General features: G+C 36.9%; 1 protein-coding gene across 4 annotated transcripts in view; it reads right to left on the bottom strand.

Moving 5' to 3' along the window:
• Positions 1-18,154, bottom strand: part of LOC121296511 (sodium/potassium/calcium exchanger 2-like) — a 108,057-nt gene that overhangs the window by 82,898 nt on the left and 7,005 nt on the right. For all 4 annotated transcript variants that reach the window (XM_041222160.1, XM_041222178.1, XM_041222187.1 and 1 more), the window contains exon 2: positions 11,634-12,717. In XM_041222160.1, coding sequence (XP_041078094.1) covers positions 11,634-12,566 — 933 coding nt within the window. In that variant the 5' untranslated portion in view covers positions 12,567-12,717. The remainder of the gene's footprint in view (positions 1-11,633; positions 12,718-18,154) is intronic.

Here is an 18,154-nt window from a genome sequence, read left to right as displayed (position 1 = left end):
GGTCTCATCAGACCATAGAATCTTCTCAGAGTCTTCCACATAACAAACTAGCTGAGATTTGATGTGAGTTTTTTTCAACAATGGCTTTCTTTTTGCCACTCTCCCATAAAGGCCAGTTTTGTGAAGCACCCGGGCTATTGCTGCTGTATGCACAGTGTCTCCCAGCTCAGCCGTGGAAGACGGTAACTCCTTTAGAGTTGCCATAGGCCTCTTGTTGCCTCCCTGACTGGTGCCCTTCTCGCCCGGATACTCAGTTTTTGAGGACGGCCTGTTCTAGACAGATTCACAGTTGTGCCATATTCTCTCCATTTCTTAATAATGGACTTTACTGTGCTCTGGGGGATATTCAATGCCTTGGAAATGTTCTTATATCCTACAACTGATTGGTGCTTTGAAGAACCTTATTCCGGATTTGCTTTGAATGTTCCTTCTTCTTCTTGATGTAGTTTTTGTTAGGAAATGTACTAACCAACTCTGGGATCTCCCAGAGGCAGGTGTATTTAACCCGAAATCATGTGAAACACCTTAATTGCACACAGATGGACTCCATTCAACTAATTATGTGACTTCTAAAGACAACTAGTTACACCAGAGCTTATTTAGGTGTGTCATAGCAAAGGGGGTGAATACTTATGCAATCAATTATTTTCTGTTTTATATGTAATTAATTTAGAACAATTTGTAGATTTTATTTTTCACTTTGACATTATGGACTTTTTTGTATATTTATATATATATAATGTTATGGAATGTTGCTGAAATGCCTGAGCAGTTGGTGAAGTGCCCAGCTGCAGCGTGCAGATGCTGAATTTGCTTACAATTTTATGTCATTTTGGCATCTGCCCGGGCAGTTTGTCAACGGCCCACAGCCACCCGGGCTGATGGCGAAGAAAGACTTTAGTGCGCCCTGTTGTAACAAATGAAAGGCTAATGGAAAGTAACACAGCAGTGTTTATCCTTTGGGCATCTACTGCAGTTCTCAATAATAGTTTGTCAGTTGAATAACTTTATATAATCATTAGGCTGACTAAATTGTTTATATTTATTTATGTTAATGAAATCCTGAGGCAAATGTCTTATTGTCTGAGATCTGATGTTAACTAATGTTAGACATGAAATAATATTGTTTGAATGTATATAACATATTTTCTCCAGAATGAAAACTAAACTTTTTTATAAGAAAATGTTTTCTTTTGAGTCAAATTGTAATTATTATTTCTAAATAAGAAAAATATAAACTTCATGCTGTTGATTAATGATTAATTAATATTGCTATGACAAATTAGTTTTGGCACTGCGTTCTTCCTGAGTTTCGGGTAACTATTTAATTGGGTGGCTTCTCATTCAAACATCGCAGCTCTGCTCAGAAATTTGTATTGTATTACTGCAACAAGAATAAAATAAAACATTGTTGCATTTCATTCTGGACTCGTGTGTGTCAACCCCCCCCCCCCCCCTTACTCTAACCTCTATATCTAACCCATGATGAAAATAAACTGTGCATTGATACTTTTTTTAGTTCTGTTGCTATGGCGTTGTCGTGTCAGAAAGTATTTAAGTTATTTAAATAAACATTGCAACGGGTGGCTTGGTGGAGGTGTGCTTTTTCGCATAAAGGCAACAAAGGTCATTCACTCTCTATTTCTATTATACTGTATCTGTTAATCTTTCTTTGCCTGAGTGGCTGTGGCCAGTTGACCAGCCAGGGCAGATGCCAAAATGACATAAAATTCAAAGCTAATTCGGCACCTGCCCACTGCTGATGGGCACTTTGCCAACTGCCCGGGCATTAAGGCAATGGTCCATAACATATGACAATGGCCTGCTTATGGCCTCTGAACCATTTTTTTTAGATAGAGCTGTTGGACATACTCCCTGAATATGATAATACCTAAACATGTATTAATGATATAACTGGACTAATTAATCAAACTGCTGTGTTTTAGGAAAAAAGAGCAAACTGCTGTGTCTTAAGAAAAGGGCCACTTCTTTCCTGGCAGGAATATTGAACTGAAGATGACCTGGGCTAGGAGGGGGGCATCTGGACTGAGTGAGGCTGAAAGGATAGTGAAAAGGCCTGCAAACATAAGCAGTTTGGTGCAAGGAAGACCAAAAGTATAGATGTCAACAAGTCCCGACTGCAACAACAAGCCATTGGACGAAACAAAGTATTCCAAAGACAAATCTCAAAGATTTGTGAGTTAAAGAGGCAAGATAAACAAATGATCTCCTGAAAGTGCCTACTCAGCTGAGTGAAAAAACTATAAATATCCAAGCGAAACGAAACATTTTGCACTCCATATCGAATGCTAAAGAAAGTGCTGTCACTCTGCTAAGTGAAGCTGCAACTCCGGGACTCTAAAAACAGACCCAAGAAGAGGAAGCAAGCTGCAAGCGAGTCAACGACCACAAGCAACGAGACTGAGGTCCGGCTGGAGGACTGCCATAAAACTTACAGAGACTGTTATCAGACAAACCAGTCTAGGTCTGCTGTACACCTAAAACCACAGTATCCAAAAGAAACTGTGCCCTGCTACCTGTGTAGCTAAAAGATTCAACGAAGAGGACAGAGAGGATGGGCGCTGTTGTGGATCCTATACCGAGGACTGAAGACTTTGTTGTAACTGTTTGTTGATTCTACCGAGAATTGAAAGCTTTGTTGCCGAGTTTGATCCAATGTGGGATTGAAGACTTTGTTGCTGAGTGGACAGCCTTTTGTACTGGACACTTCAACAGACTGAGTTTCCAAACCAGTGAATCAAAAGTCTAAAGCTTCAAGGAACCATTGAGTATAATTCCAGTTGTATTTTCCTTTCATGGAACTAAATTAATTAATTGTAAAAATAACTTTTAGTGAAACTTGATGAAGTAACTAAGTAATTTACCTCATATTGTTGTATGAAGAATTTCTTTAAAAGTAAACTTGCCATATCCTTAATCTATATACCATTAATAAGCTTGATGAGATATATTCTGTCTGCATCATTTCAGTTAGGCTGGGTGTGTGCTTGTAAGTGGGGTCGTGTGTGTAAGCAAGCTCACAGCTTGCTCTAGCTGTTGCTTTGTGTGTGAGGAAACAGGCAGTATCATATTTCAATTGCCTGCTAGCCAGCATGAGTGCAGTGAGAGTTTTGAATTGTGTTTTGTGCTTTGAGACTAAGAGATTTAATTTCTGACTTCTCTGATTTCTGTTTATTATTTGTGTACTTAATAAAATACTACTGTTGATTTAAACCTTCCTTCTGTCTGCGTGTGTATGTGTGTTCATAGTAAATCCTCGATCTTTCTAACACATCATTTAATTATTATTAAAAAGAGAATTAATCAACCTATATAAACATTAAATTATCAATTATTGAATTGTTCCTACAGAGCCTTGAGCTCAGTCTGTCAATTTGCAGCTTCTCTGCTGTTTCCTACCATTACTAGCGTTAAAGGGGCTACAGGCTGTTAGGGTAAGTCAGACGAAGGCAGATCGGTAACTGGCATTTCTTGACTAAACTCGTTCTCAAGGAAATCTGGGTCCAAATCAAAACAACAAAATAAATCTGGAATTATTTCTGACATTTCAAAGTTGTATAAAACATGTGTAGATGGCAGTTTCAACTACCAAAGCACAGCTCTGTCCTGATTTTCAGCAGTACATCACCAGATAAGAAAGTAAGCACAGACACATTCTGAACTAGTCCTGGTAAGCAAGCTATTCCACTCATGTCATTCCACTCATGTTATTCCACTTAAGTGGAATAACAAACATGTATCTTGTGCTAGCTATATCTATGCTTGTGGTATAAACATAAATTAATTTCTTAAAAGAGCTTTAATGTAATAATAACATTTTCAACATAGATACAAAGAGATAAACCTCTAACACATGACCGATAACTTCAGCATTACATTACACCTTACAGGAGAGCAAAATGTGTTGGAATAGACAGCTTATGAAAACACAGCCTTTAAATGTAATTTCTTTGGTGTGGATTCTTTTCATACTATTTTTGGATTATTACATTACTACATCAGAGTTAGGATATCTGGCACTTTCCTAATTTGTTTTTCTTTACTTTGTTTTACGTTATTGAATTGATACCTCATATTATATTCAAGATACCGCTAGCTGTAGTATACTTGGTCAAACTTGTTAAACATACTGTACAACCTGTAATGTGCCTATGTCATTTTAATATGCAGGTATGGCTATTGTCTAGATTAAATCTAAATTATAAAATGATTCAGTACATCAACTATGCGTATTTTACCTTTGATTTTTGTTGCCGCTGAGGCTCACTTTTTCTTGAAAAATGTATGTACTGTGTATATAGTATACTGCAGAAGGTGATAATTGGCCACTTTGGTAGAAAAAACTTTTTGAATCAAATTAAAGGAGACCATCCACCAAAATGTTTTCGGTGCATCTGTGAAACTACAGCGTCTGCGGTTGCAAAACACATTATCAGGATGCACCGTAAGCAGTAAATGCAACAAAATCGTTATGTGTTGGCTAATAATCTTTATGCCCAACATTTAGGGCCTCCAAATGACAAAATTAAGTTTTGTGGTTAAAATGTGTTTCTACATCTCAATCCAAAGTGGCCATCTGGTTTATAGGAGGCAGTGTGGTCCAGTGTTTAAAGTCCAGGGCTTGTAACCAGAAGGTCACTAGTTCAAATCCCACCTCCGCCACTGACTGACTCACTGTGTGACCCTGAGCAAGTCACTTAACCTCCATGTACTCCATCCTGCAGATGAGATGTTAAATCAATGTTCTATTGTAAGCCAGCCTACCTCTGGTCCACTTTGAAAGGTGCTATATAAAAATAAATATATTATTATAATCACACTGTACAACTCAGTGAAACAAAACATTGTGAATATAATTCAAATAAAAAACAGCCACAACTCACCTGCTGTTATGATGTAAGTAACACATCATTTACTGAAGGTAATGTAATTAGCACATGCAAGCCTATGATACACATGTGTTAGGAGAAACAGTCTATATTTCACACAGTGCTCTCCCAGGCTGCACTAGAAACCCATAAACAGGAACCTGCGTCAATTAGCCAAAGGGGACTGTGCTACAGAACATTTGACACCTGCGAAATTAGGTTCCTCTCCCGCCTGTGGGAGTCAGTCAGAGTGCTTAACCTTGCTGAAAATGACAGACACATCACTTCCCACTGCTTTGGTGGCCCTAGCCTTTATTTCTTATTTATGAATTCAGTGCAGTGTTTTAAAAGGTAGGAGCCTGGCGACCCTTTATACCAACACGGTATTCACATCTGAAATGCATCATGGTAATACTGTACCTGCTGCCAGCCTCTGCCTGTATACTCACAGCAGATTAGTGATACCACCATCTGCCATGGTACTGTTTTTCAGTAGTGCTGGGATCAATATTCAGCTGGGATCAATAATTCAAAGGCAAAATGAACATGCCTGTGTCTTCAAGAAGTATTGTGAAATGTAATTTGTGAATAACTTGCATCATAAATAAAACACATTCTGCTGAATAGCAACATTGCTCTCATTTGTTTTCTTAGAAAATTAGAAGAGTAGCAGGATACATTTTTCTCCTTGGCTATTTCTCTACCTTTATACAGTGCTGTATTAAAATTCAATTCAACATATTTTTATTGGTTGTAAATATGCCATGCAGATTACCATTTTTATACTGCATTTCTACTGTGAAGCAAATTTAGCATGAGGGTTATCATGCTAAAATAACTGTTTACAAAACTGAAATAGGTACAAACCTATTTTGATGAATCATAATGAACCTGCATACATACATTCTTTAATTGCATCACTCAAATTTGAACTAAATTACATTAAATTAATTTTCAATGTTAATTTTCATGTTCATCTGTCATTTGGCAGTGGCAAGTGTGTAAAAAAAACCAAAAAAACATTTGAAGCTGATGATATAAGCTGCTATTATTTCTGCAGCATCTGCAGTATATACCGGCCAAAAGATGGAGCACTAACAAACTGGTGCCATCAGACAAGACCTTCTCTGGACCTAAAATACAAAGTTAATTAATCTAGACGGATTAACTTTCAGATAAAGCAATCTAAACACAAGTAAAGAGCAGTCTGCTCTCAAAACAAATCTTCACATTTTTGCCTCTGTGATTGCTCCAAATCATTTTTTTAACAAAAAAAACCCCACCTCCGTGATAAAATAGAATAAAAGGGTAATTAACTTGAAATGCCACTTTTTATATTTCACATTATGATGTTCTGTGTCACTCTGAATACTGAAAAGTTGCCACTTATCCCAATAGTTTTCTCTTACAAGCTTTGATGCTGGCTGTGGTTGACTGTAATGTTTTGCCTATGTTGTCATTTCCTCATTACATAATGTCACGCAATGCCTTGATAACGTGTTCATACTATAAATGGCACCATCAGTGCTGGAAGCTCAAGTCATCACATGACATTTTGGAATTACAAAATGACTGACCAGGCAATCTACAGACCAGTGAAATTAGCTTGTTAACAACAGATAAGGGGTAAAAATGATTAAATCGTAACACTGAAGTGACATAACTTATCATTACTACCACCATAACATATGGGTAAGGGAAAGGCAAAACCTTATTAAACTGGTATTAAAAGCTATTTGCATTATATTAAACACTAATTGAGAGCTTAAATATTTTCCATAAATTGTAATATCTCATGCTCAAATGTGTGTTTATACATTAGAACATAACTTTTGCAGCATGTATAGTACAATCCTATTGCTGAAGTCTGAAGTCAAAGCTGATATCTTATTCTAGGACAATGTGTAAGTTCACAAGCAACAAGTCTCTAAGAAGATTAATGGAAAGAGATAACCACATTTAGAACTTTAATTCCCAACTTTGCCAATTAACTCACAGGCAAGAGTCTTGCATTGTATTCACAACATTGTAAGTTTCTTTGCCCTGTTATTTACATATTAAGACTCCATGGAACCAAAAATTTTTTTTTTGCTTAAGTTATTTAAATTATACTGTATTTTTATTTCCAAACTGCAACATGTACAGAGTTGGAGAAATTAAATAAAAACATATGTTGAAACTCCATAGAGACAAGCAGATTGCAAGCAAAGGCAACTGTTGTCAGTCTTCAGCTGAGTAGTGGCATCACTAGAATAACAATTAAGGGTGGTTTTAGGGAGAGAAATTCTCCATCTAAATTCAAATCACCTAATTATTATCAAATTCCAAATTGGCCTTGAGCAGCCACTGCTATCGTTCCCCTTTCTTAAACTGGGTTTCCAAGAAGATTTCAGATTGTGTTGATGAACAATGCCTCAGCGCAGTCTGCCTAATTAAAAAAAAAGGAGGTGGGGGGTGTGGGGGGGGGTTAATATAAACAACCCACCCATACATTTTTATGCTAAACATTTTGGACTGCAGTATTGTTTAAACCCTTGTTTCTAGAACAACAAAATTATAAAGCAGCATCACTTTTAGTCAAGGGCAAAGAGCAATATTTTGAGACGTTACAGAAATATTACCACATTTTATTGTTATTTGGTCAAAGATTCTTGCCAGAGCAACTTTTTTAGTTGTTATTAGTAAAGGTTCTTTACTGGTTGGTACAGCCTTTTAGTAGAAAGATGTGCAAGGTTACATCACAGACTAATTAATATATGGTACAGCTTTTAAATTTGTTGGCATGCAAAAAACATTAGTTTTCAGCCTTAAGGCCTGGTCACACATGCAAATTTTATCGACGGCAGCAAGGGGGCGACAGATGTTGCCAGCTTGTAGCCACATGTGACCACCCAACAACCCCCCCCCCCCCCCCCTCGCGAGCGCTGGGGGGAGGCTGACAAGAGGAACACTGTGGACAGGGGGGGGGGGGGGCTTGTGACAAGCTGGATCATGTGTGATGACAGACTATGAAGAGAATGGACACAGAATGTTTAGTGAATGCGCTGTTGCGCAGGTTTCTTATAAATTAACAAATAAAAATGTTGAACAAAACAGAAACACTGAAGAAACAAACAGGCACGATGGCCAAACAAACAGACAAACAAAACCCAGTGAACTAACCCACAAAAAGTATCATGCTAGTCCTCCAGCACGAGTAGCAATTGTTATTTTGGAAATACTATCTCCTCCTCTCTCCCGTTCTCCACTCTTTTCACCCATGCCCGAGTGAGTGATTCGTGCATCTATATATACAGCTGTGCTGGGATTCAATCACTAATTAATCATTCATTTGACTCCCAGCACATGAACTAATTTGTGCACTCCCTGTGCTCACATACTAATACACATTTTATCTGCACATGAAGTGACAAAACACAAAAATGCACACAGGGGCGGGGCACCCCGCCACACTCCAACTTAGGATGAGGACAACATTTTCAATACCAGCCAATCATATTTGATAGAAGTGTCACACGATAATAATGATAGACCATAGCTTCAAACAGCGTCTACGATACATTCTGATTCCTGCATTTCATCAAATTAATTATACGTAGTCTATAGATATGCAATACAGTGTGTATTTGGACAAGCGAATGTTAATGTCAAAGATTACAATAACATATTTAAGCTATGAATAAATGTATCTTACAAAAATAATAAATAATAATAATAATCTTTATTTTTATATAGCGCCTTTCATAGTGGACCACCATCACAAAGCGCTTTACAAGATACAAGACTAGGGTGTGTGAACTTGTCATTTACAACAACGTCTCACCGTTGTAGCGTATTTTTTTAAAATATGTTTTACTTTAAATTAATTTGCCATGTAAGCAGTATGCATGTCATTCCTAAATTAACCCCCCATCATAACATTTTCCATTTTAACAGTAAACAAAGTGGGAAAAAAAATCAAAAATCTCAGGTCTGCCTTATTCCACTCGAAAGCCTAGAATTAAAAGTACAGTATTGTTTAAGATAATGAATACCAATGTATGTATTATGTTTGGCATATTAAATCCAGTAAACCTTTTTATTTAATTATGCATTTTTATATGATAATCTTCATTCACAGCATGTTTACGTCTCGTGACAAAAACGTGCATTATGATTGGGTTGCATTACATTGTTGCCTGTGTGTTGTCAGCTTGTCAACTAGATCTGTTCATGTTTCACCTTTGCATTGTAATTCAATTATTTTAGTATTATTGCCTACACTTTCTATACTTTTAATGTTAAAGAGGTCAATTTTAACATTTGTAACCTACAATGCCCTCAGATGCTTGTATAATTATTGTACATAATTCTTCACAAGTTTAGGCGATTTTCACAAATCATTAACCACCATGATACACTTACACCATTTCTGGTGAAACGAAACATTGATTACTTTTAAACCTCATACTTCCTCATATTCCTGAGCTTTACATATGAAGGGCTCAGCTTAGCCTGGAAGTTATGCAATGTAATTTCATCTAAAACAGCACCATATTTATTCACTGCCGGCAAATGGAAGACTGAGAGAAAATATACATTAGCGGTTCATGTCAAAGGAGCCTCAGCAGCAGGTTATGTAAACCATTGAGCCTAAGAATATTTGCTACAGTCTAGGTTGTCCTAACCAGCAGTAAGCAGTTAACGAGGGATAAAACTGGATTAAAGCCTTAGTATAATTAGGTATGATTATCCTGACTTCAGCTTGTTATTGAAATGTGTGTACATTTTCAACGACAATCCAATGCTACACTGAATAATGTTACTGTACACACACATACAGTGCTAGAAAACTATTCAAATTGCACTTTCAATATACCTATCCAACAATAAATTAGTCTTATTTACCTGGCTTGTCCTAAAGAAACTGTGAAAGGCAAGATTTATGTATAGGTCAATTTGATCTAAGGATTTAGAGGGCTTACTAATTATAAATTATTGCAACAAGCTAACCAGTTTAGCTACTGTTCAATATTGAGATGCCTAATAATTAAACTTCCTTATATAGTAAAAAAAAAATTGCATGCAACTTAAAAATTCAACTTTATTTGTTCACTGTAAAATCATTAGGCACAGTATAATGCATTAATTTTTAAGAGTAGTTTATATATTGCTATATCTATACAGAAATGTAATTATAAGTGGCTTTATATAAACAAATTACAATTTTGGTATTCTCTGTTTGTAAAATGCATATGTTTGCTGTAGATAATTATGTGCTTTATGTTTATGATTCATCGGACCTTGAACACAACATATTACTTGAGAAAATATTTAAAATAATAATGTGTTTGATGCTTGTACTTATTATTCGTATTAGAATATTTTTTCTATGCATGTTTTTTTTTCTGTTAAATCTAAGTGTAATGCTTGTTTTCAGTGCAGCACAATCTCTGTTATTGGCGTTGACAAAAAAGCTGGGGATAAAGACAAAGGATTGGAAATTAAAGATGTTTATTCATGATAGTAATCGATGGGTTAAACCGACATTGACAATCAGACCTTCCTCAAGGACTGATGATCAATTAATCGTTCACATATTTTTTGAATGGTTTTTCGTGTGAATTTTACAGGTTAAATGCATTCTGTATGACACTTTTCTTTTTGGCTGGTAATTGACATTTTAAGTTAAATTAGATTATGTTGGTCATGTCCGTGCACAACCAATTTAAATTCTTTATCAATTATTTTGTTAAAATTCTGCGATGTTTTTCTTTTTACTTCTATGCAAAATATTACACCTGAAAATTTTAAAATAATCATTAAGCAATAGAACCCTGAATAGAGGGTATTGTATTCTGGTACTCGACAGCTTAGGCAAAGTGTCTGTGTAAAACATATGGCTCTATATATTATAGTGCACTATAGTTTTTTCTATAATATAATATACTATAGTATGTACTGAAGTATACTGGAGGTCTATACACTGTTTTGAAGGGTACTATAGTATTTTTAGAATATGGATAAGACATACCATACAGGCAAGGTCAAATACCAAGTTAATGCCTGATAATCATGGTTTCACTTCTAATATTTTGTAAAATCTGAAATATGTACAGCCGTTTTTTTTTTTTCTGTTCAACTACAGCAGCAAATCTAAATACTATTTCTTTTTTTTTTTAAAAGCAAATTTTGTTTTAAACAATATTAAAAAAAAAAAAAAGTATATTTGTTTAATATCAACAGTAAGAAGAAAGCTGAAAATGCACACTAGGATTTTCTTTTCAATATTGTAGTGTACCCTCAGACAAGACTTGAATACCGGAACACAACATACAGTCGATTTTAACCCTGACTGTTAAAGTGGTGTATTATCATTCTTGTCCTAAAACAGTCTTTGGCAGTGACTAGCCCTCCAATGACATTTATCTGCAACAGTGTGCAAAATTAAGTCTACTGAAATCTTTTAGTAATGTATTTAACATGATACATACTGTATCGTTCCCTGATTTGTATTAAGCACCAGTTTCAATGCTGCAACAGTATCCCAGCATGCTTAAGTGCTTTGCCTTATTTGTTCAATCTGTGCTTCAGAGCTGTCATTATAAGTTTTGGCAAGAAGGCTGTGTGATTTGAAATCTTCTTGTACAGCCAACACATGGGGTGGTTTTTCCCACTGAATGTTAACTTTAGCTGAAGGTTCCCAAAGACACAGTAACTGGCATCTGGTTGCCAACTAGCATAAGCAAGAGAAGCTAGTCTTACCTTTGGTTGGGCCTCTGCTGATGAAACTTCTACAACTTTATTCCTGTTCAATTTTGATTTCACGAATCCCTCAATTTGCACATTGCACTTCATGAAGAACACATAGGTTGCATAACCCGACAACAGTAACACACTTTCCCACCAGTTGATGACGTTATCCAAGAAAAAGATAATCAACATAATCAAGTCAATGGTGTAAAAGGACACATCTCTGAAGAGTGGCCACCAGGTGAGATTTAAAATCTCCCTGGAGAACAAAGCACACATCCCAATGACAAAAAGGATGTTGAATACTGCAGAACCTACTATTGTCCCAATGCCAACGTTGCTATGAGAGATGAAAACCCCTATAATAGAAGTAAAGAGTTCTGGGGCTGAGCCTCCAGCAGCCATGAATGTCGCTCCTGCCACATCATCGGAGATGGCAAGTTTCTCAGTGATGACAGTCAATGATGGTACAAAAAACTCATCGCATACAATGGCCAAAGATATGAACATGTATAACATCCCAAACATATGAAGAACAACAGCACCCTTTTTTCTTTCCTCTAGGCTGAAGAGGTCTTCCGGATAGTCTCCTTGATGGGCAGGTTCGGTTTTGTTATCGTCGGCTTTCATTTTCATGGCAACTGGTGAACCTGTTAAATCATTTTGGTCCTGCTTCTCGTCTGCGCCCAGCAAAGTTCTGTGTGGTATAGGCATGGACTGCAGGCTGTCCGGATTGCTGAACAGCTTTGCGCTATAATGTGTGGTCCAAGTGAAGGCACTGAAGGAAAATGAAAAAGCGCTTATTGCTAATAGACTCAAGACCATCCCCAGAATACGCACAGGCCTTAGCTTTTTTCTGAGGTGCTGATGTCTCCGGCAACTTAAGGACTGCATTTCCAGGAAGGAGTCCTTCACCAAGATGTCAGACTTTAGATTTAAGCCCATTGTTGTAGGTAGTGTTAGTAACTTAACTGTTGGATGGAGAAATAATGTTTTTTTTTTTTTTTTTTTACACAATCATGACTTTTATTTTAGGAGTGATGATCTCAAATGTGCTCTTTTCAGGTTCTGGAGTGAAAAGTTTTCTCATAATAAGCTGGAAAAAACAAATGACAAACAAAAATATTAAACAATGGCTTAGTATTCATAATCATTTTGGTAAATATACAGTTATTCAAAAACTATTGTAACCATACATGCAGGCCATGTTTTGTTTAAGAAAAAGTAACCATCCAAATTATTTGGGGATTTTTCACTCATACATGGACTTACACTGCTCTTAAAGCAGTCATGACATCCAATTCCTTGATCCCCAATCACCCGCAACACAATCTTATACCCAAGTCAGACAAGAGAGTCAACTAAGCTGATTTGAGCAGAGTTTGAGCTTTAAATATATCATCATTAGCAAAATATGTAACTTGTTAATATTTGCAAGAAGTCAGTGTGACATTTGCCAATTTCACATTCAAAAATAAGATCAAGGATCTACAAGACTGCTGTATCAAGGTTAAAAAATATACTACAAATAAAGAAAAAATCTGGTGTTCTATTATTTTGTAAAGTCCACCAATTACCCTCTTTATAAAATGCAGCTATGTTTTCTTCTTTTTTTTTTGAATTCATAACCAACCTTTACTTAGTCCACTGTAGTTTTCTTACAGCTGACTAATTTTGAAGTGCCTCAGATGTTTTTAAAGCAGGTGACTTCAACCATACCGATATTGAGAGTATAGCATGGTTCTCTTATTTGAAATGTGCCTAATTTTTTTAAATGAATCCCTGTAATTTCCATTTGACATTTCATATTTTTAATTTCCTGTAATTTCTAATTGGATGCTATTGCCAACACTGGCCAAATGTCATCTCTAATGCCATTACTAAGGCCCTGTCCACGCTACATAACTGATCTTGAGAATCGTACTCGAAAACACTTTAATTAATTCAGCTCAAAGCGTCCACACTAAAGTACCGTTTCATGTTTAGTCGGGCTTAATGCGTACAAACACTGTTAAAATAGTTTGGTTACAGTTCCTAGCAGCCACAAACAATGGAAATTAATACGACTGTATCCCACCATGCACTGTATTGTAATTTAAATGTGTTATGCATCATATTAACAGAGGTCCATATTGCTAAAAAGAAATAAAACAAGAGTATTTTGGAAAATGTGAATGCAAACACACACACGCACACGCACACGCACACGCACATGCACATGCACACACACACACACACATTTTCGGGTTTTATTTTTAATCGGGTGACGTCCCTTTAAACAAATTGATCGGATTCTGTTTCATAATTAAACTCAGAAAAAGCTGTTAATTACAAAACAATCTTTGCTTTTACCTTGATATCTTGCCTGAGCCTAATTCTGGTCCCCTTAATTTTATTTCAAACAAAGCTGACAAATGACGTGAATTGTTCATCCCGATCCTACTTTTAACTTGCATTTCATTTTAGTAGTCACCTAATTTAACAGTGCTTTTGTTATTTTTCCCACTAGTTTAACAGAGATGTACAGACAGATCTTTTTTGAAGCATACAAATGAATACCTAGTGTGTGTACACTGATAGCAAATCCTTCAGGTGTCTGTTCTGAGTATTTAGCCAAACATACCACAAAGCATTTGGGGATATTGCAGGATACACAAAAAATGTAGAATGGTATTACAGCATCCACACTTCTGATAAACCGCACTACCTGATGAGATCTACTTTAGAACCGCACTCCAGACTACCCCTTGAGGTGGTCTCGAGTCCAGTTCTCGAGCATGGTATTAAACGCTGCATAGTGTAGACGCAAATGGTATTTAACACTTTTAAGTCGGTTTAAATGCAATTAATATGGTTTAAAGGCATAGGCCTTATTTGACTACTCCTTCTGTTCATTGTTTTCAGAAAGCATGTCTCCTTATATAGCACTTTTCTTCTGTATAAAATTACTTGCAGAAGTACAACTTTAGTTGACTAAGACAACATGTAATTACATTGCACAAGCTAAGTTAGAAGAAACAACTGGGGCAACCTTGGCCAGCACCAAGCAAATAGGCACAACTGTAAAACCGATGGGGGCCAAGGTTGCCCCAATTGTTTCTTTTAACTTGTATCAAAAACACAAGCAAAGTTAGGGCACAACAAACAATTAGAGCAACCTTGACCCCCATCGCTTTTACAGTTGTGCCTATTTGCTTGGTGATAGCCAAGGTCGCCACAATTGTTTCTTGAAACTTGGCTTGTGCTTTTGATATCTCCACTTTAAATGGCTGGGCACTTGATAACTTGCCATTTTTTCACATTTCCAATGTTTTATTTATTTATTTTTTCATATTCACTTTTCACTTAATGGATAATAACACACACACAGACACACATACACACACAACAGGAACAGCAAAATTGTTCAGCCTATATTGAGTCAATGTATTACCATTTGGATAAGGTAAATGTAAATAGTAGCCTAGTCTGTTGAAAGGGTTAAGATGTGTGTAGGGTTGTGGTTATGTAGTTGGAGTGAAAGTATGACTAGTTAAGGTTCAAATCCTGCCTTTATATACAGTGCTGTGAAAAAGTATTTGCCCTGTCTGCATTTTTGCATATTTTTAACACTGAATGTTATCAGATCTTCAACCAAAATCTAGTATTAGATAAAGGTACCCTGAGTGAACAAATAACACAACACTTTGATACTTATTTCATTTATTTATTACAGAAAGTTATGCAACACCCAGTGCCCCTGTGTGAAAAAGTAATCGCCCCCCTTAGATTCAATAAATGGTTACGCCACCTTTAGCAGCAATAACTGCAACCAAACACTTCCTGTAATTATTGATCAATCTCTCAGACTGCCTTGGAGGAATTTTGTCCCACTCCTTCATGCAGAACTGCTTCAACTCAGTGACATTTGAGGATTTTCGAGCATAAACTGCTTGTTTCATGTACTACCACAATATCTTAATGGGGTTTAGGTCTGGACTTTGACTAGGCCATTCCAAAACTTTAAATTTCTTGTTCTTCAACCATTCTGATGTAGACTTGCTTGTGTGTTTCGGATCATTATCTTGCTGCATGACCCAGCTGCGGTTCAGCTTGAGCTCACGGACGGATGGCCTGACATTCTCCTGTAGAATTCTCTGATATAGAGCAGAATTCATGGTTCCTTCAGCGAAAGTCGTCCAGGTCCTAATGCAGCAAAGCATCCCAAATCATGACACTACCACCTCCATGCTTGACCGTTGGTATGAGGCTCTTACTGTGGAATGCAGTTTTTGGTTTTCACCAGACATAACGGGCCCCATGTTGGCCAAAAACTTCCAATTTTGACTCATCTGTCCATGTCCTATTTTTGCCCAGTGTTTTTCTGATGGTGGAACACTGACCTTAGCCGAGGTGAGAGAGGCCTGCAGATCCCTGAATGTTGTTCTAGGGTTCTTTGTGACTTCCTGGATGATTTTACGCCTTGCTCTTGGAGAGATTTTGGCAGGGTGTCCACTCCTGGGAAGATTCACTACTGTCGCAAACTTTCTCCATTTGGACAATATGGCTCTGACTGTGGTTTGGTGGAGCCCCAGAGCCTTAGAAATGGCTTTGTAACCCTTTCCAGACTGATAGGCATCAACAACTTTTTTCCCGGAGGTCTTCAGGAATTTCTTTTGATTGTGGCATGATGTGCCTCTAGAACCTGTGTGCTGACAACTTCACTCTGATGGTAAGGGCCAAAGTTAGTCAGATTTACATTGGGCAGGGCTGATCCAAATCAGGCCTGATTGTTAGCCAAAGTATTCAAGCAGCTGACCCTAATTATCCCTTTAATTGGATTGAGTTAACTAGGGGGGCAATAACTTTTTCACACCTGAAGATTGCATGCTTGATTACCTTGCACACCAAATAAATGAAAGAAGAACCAAACTTTAGTGTCATTTTTTTTCTCTCAGACTCCCTCTCTATACTACTACAACCCAAGAAAACAAATGATCAAATTCAATGTGAAAAATGTGCAAAAATGTAGAAAATCAGACAAGGGGCAAATACTTTATCACGGCACTATATATATATATATATATATATATATATATATATATATATATATATATATATACACACACACACACAGTAAACACTGTGCAAAAGTTTTAGGCAGGTGTGAAAAAATGCTGTAAAGTAAGAATGCTTTAAAAAATAGACATGTTAATAGTTTATATTTATCAATTAACAAAATGCAAAGTGAGTGAACAGAAGAAAAATCTACATTAAATCAATATTTGGTGTGACCACCCTTTGCCTTCAAAACAGCATCAATTCTTCTAGGTACACTTGCACACAGTTTTTGAAGGAACTCGGCAGGTAGGCTGGCCCAAACATCTTGGACAACTAACCACAGTTCTTCTGTGGATTTAGGCAGCCTCCATTTGCAGAAATGCAGCCCCAAACTTGCAAGGAACCTCCACCATGCTTCACTGTTGCCTGCAGACACTCATTCATGTACCGCTCTCCAGCCCTTTGGTGAACAAACTGCCTTCTGCTACAGCCAAATATTTCTAATTTTGACTCATCAGTCCAGAGCATCTGCTGCCTTTTTTCTGCACCCCAGTTCCTGTGTTTTCATGCATAGTTGAGTCGCTTGGCCTTGTTTCCAAGTCTGATGTATGGCTTTTTGGCCACAAGTCTTCCATGAAGGCCACTTCTGACCAGACTTCTCCGGACAGTAGATGGGCGTACCAGGGTCCCACTGTTTTCTGCCAATTCTGAGCTGATGGCATTGCTGGACATCTTCCGATTGCGAAGGGAAGTAAGCACGATGTGTCTGTCTTTCATCTGCTGCAGTAAGTTTCCTTGGATAACCACTGCGTCTACGGTCCTCAACGTTGCCTGTTTCTTTGTGCTTCTCAAAAGAGCTTGGACAGCACATCTGGAAACCCTTGTCTGCATTGAAATTTCTTCCTGGAAGAGACCTTGCTGATGCAGTATAACTACCTTGTGTCTTGTTGCTGTGCTCAGTCTTGCCATGGTGTAAGACTTTTGACAGTAAACTGTCTTCAGCAACCTCACCTTGTTAGCTGAGTTTGGCTGTTCCTCACCCAGTTTTATTCCTCCTACACAGCTGTTTCTGTTTCTGTTTCAGTTAATGATTGTGTTTCAACATACATATTGAATTGATGATCATTAGCACCTGTTTGGTATAATTGTTTAATCATACACCTGACTATATGCCTACAAAATCCCTGACTTTGTGCAAGTGTACCTAGAAGAATTGATGCTGTTCTGAAGGCAAAGGGTGGTCACACCAACTATGGATTTGTTTAGATTTTTCTTCTGTTTACTCACTTTGCATTTAGTTAATTGATAAATGTAAACTATTAACATTTTTAACAACTATTTTTGAAAGCATTATAACTTTACAGCATTTTTTCACACCTGCCTAAAACTTTTGCACAGTACTGTATATATATATATATATATATATATATATATATATATATATATATATATATATATATATATATATATATATATATATATATATATATATA

The sequence above is a fragment of the Polyodon spathula genome, chromosome 2 (genome assembly GCF_017654505.1).
Source record: "Polyodon spathula isolate WHYD16114869_AA chromosome 2, ASM1765450v1, whole genome shotgun sequence".
Classification (NCBI taxonomy): Eukaryota; Metazoa; Chordata; class Actinopteri; order Acipenseriformes; family Polyodontidae; genus Polyodon; species Polyodon spathula.
This window is presented reverse-complemented; position numbering and strand designations above follow the sequence as displayed.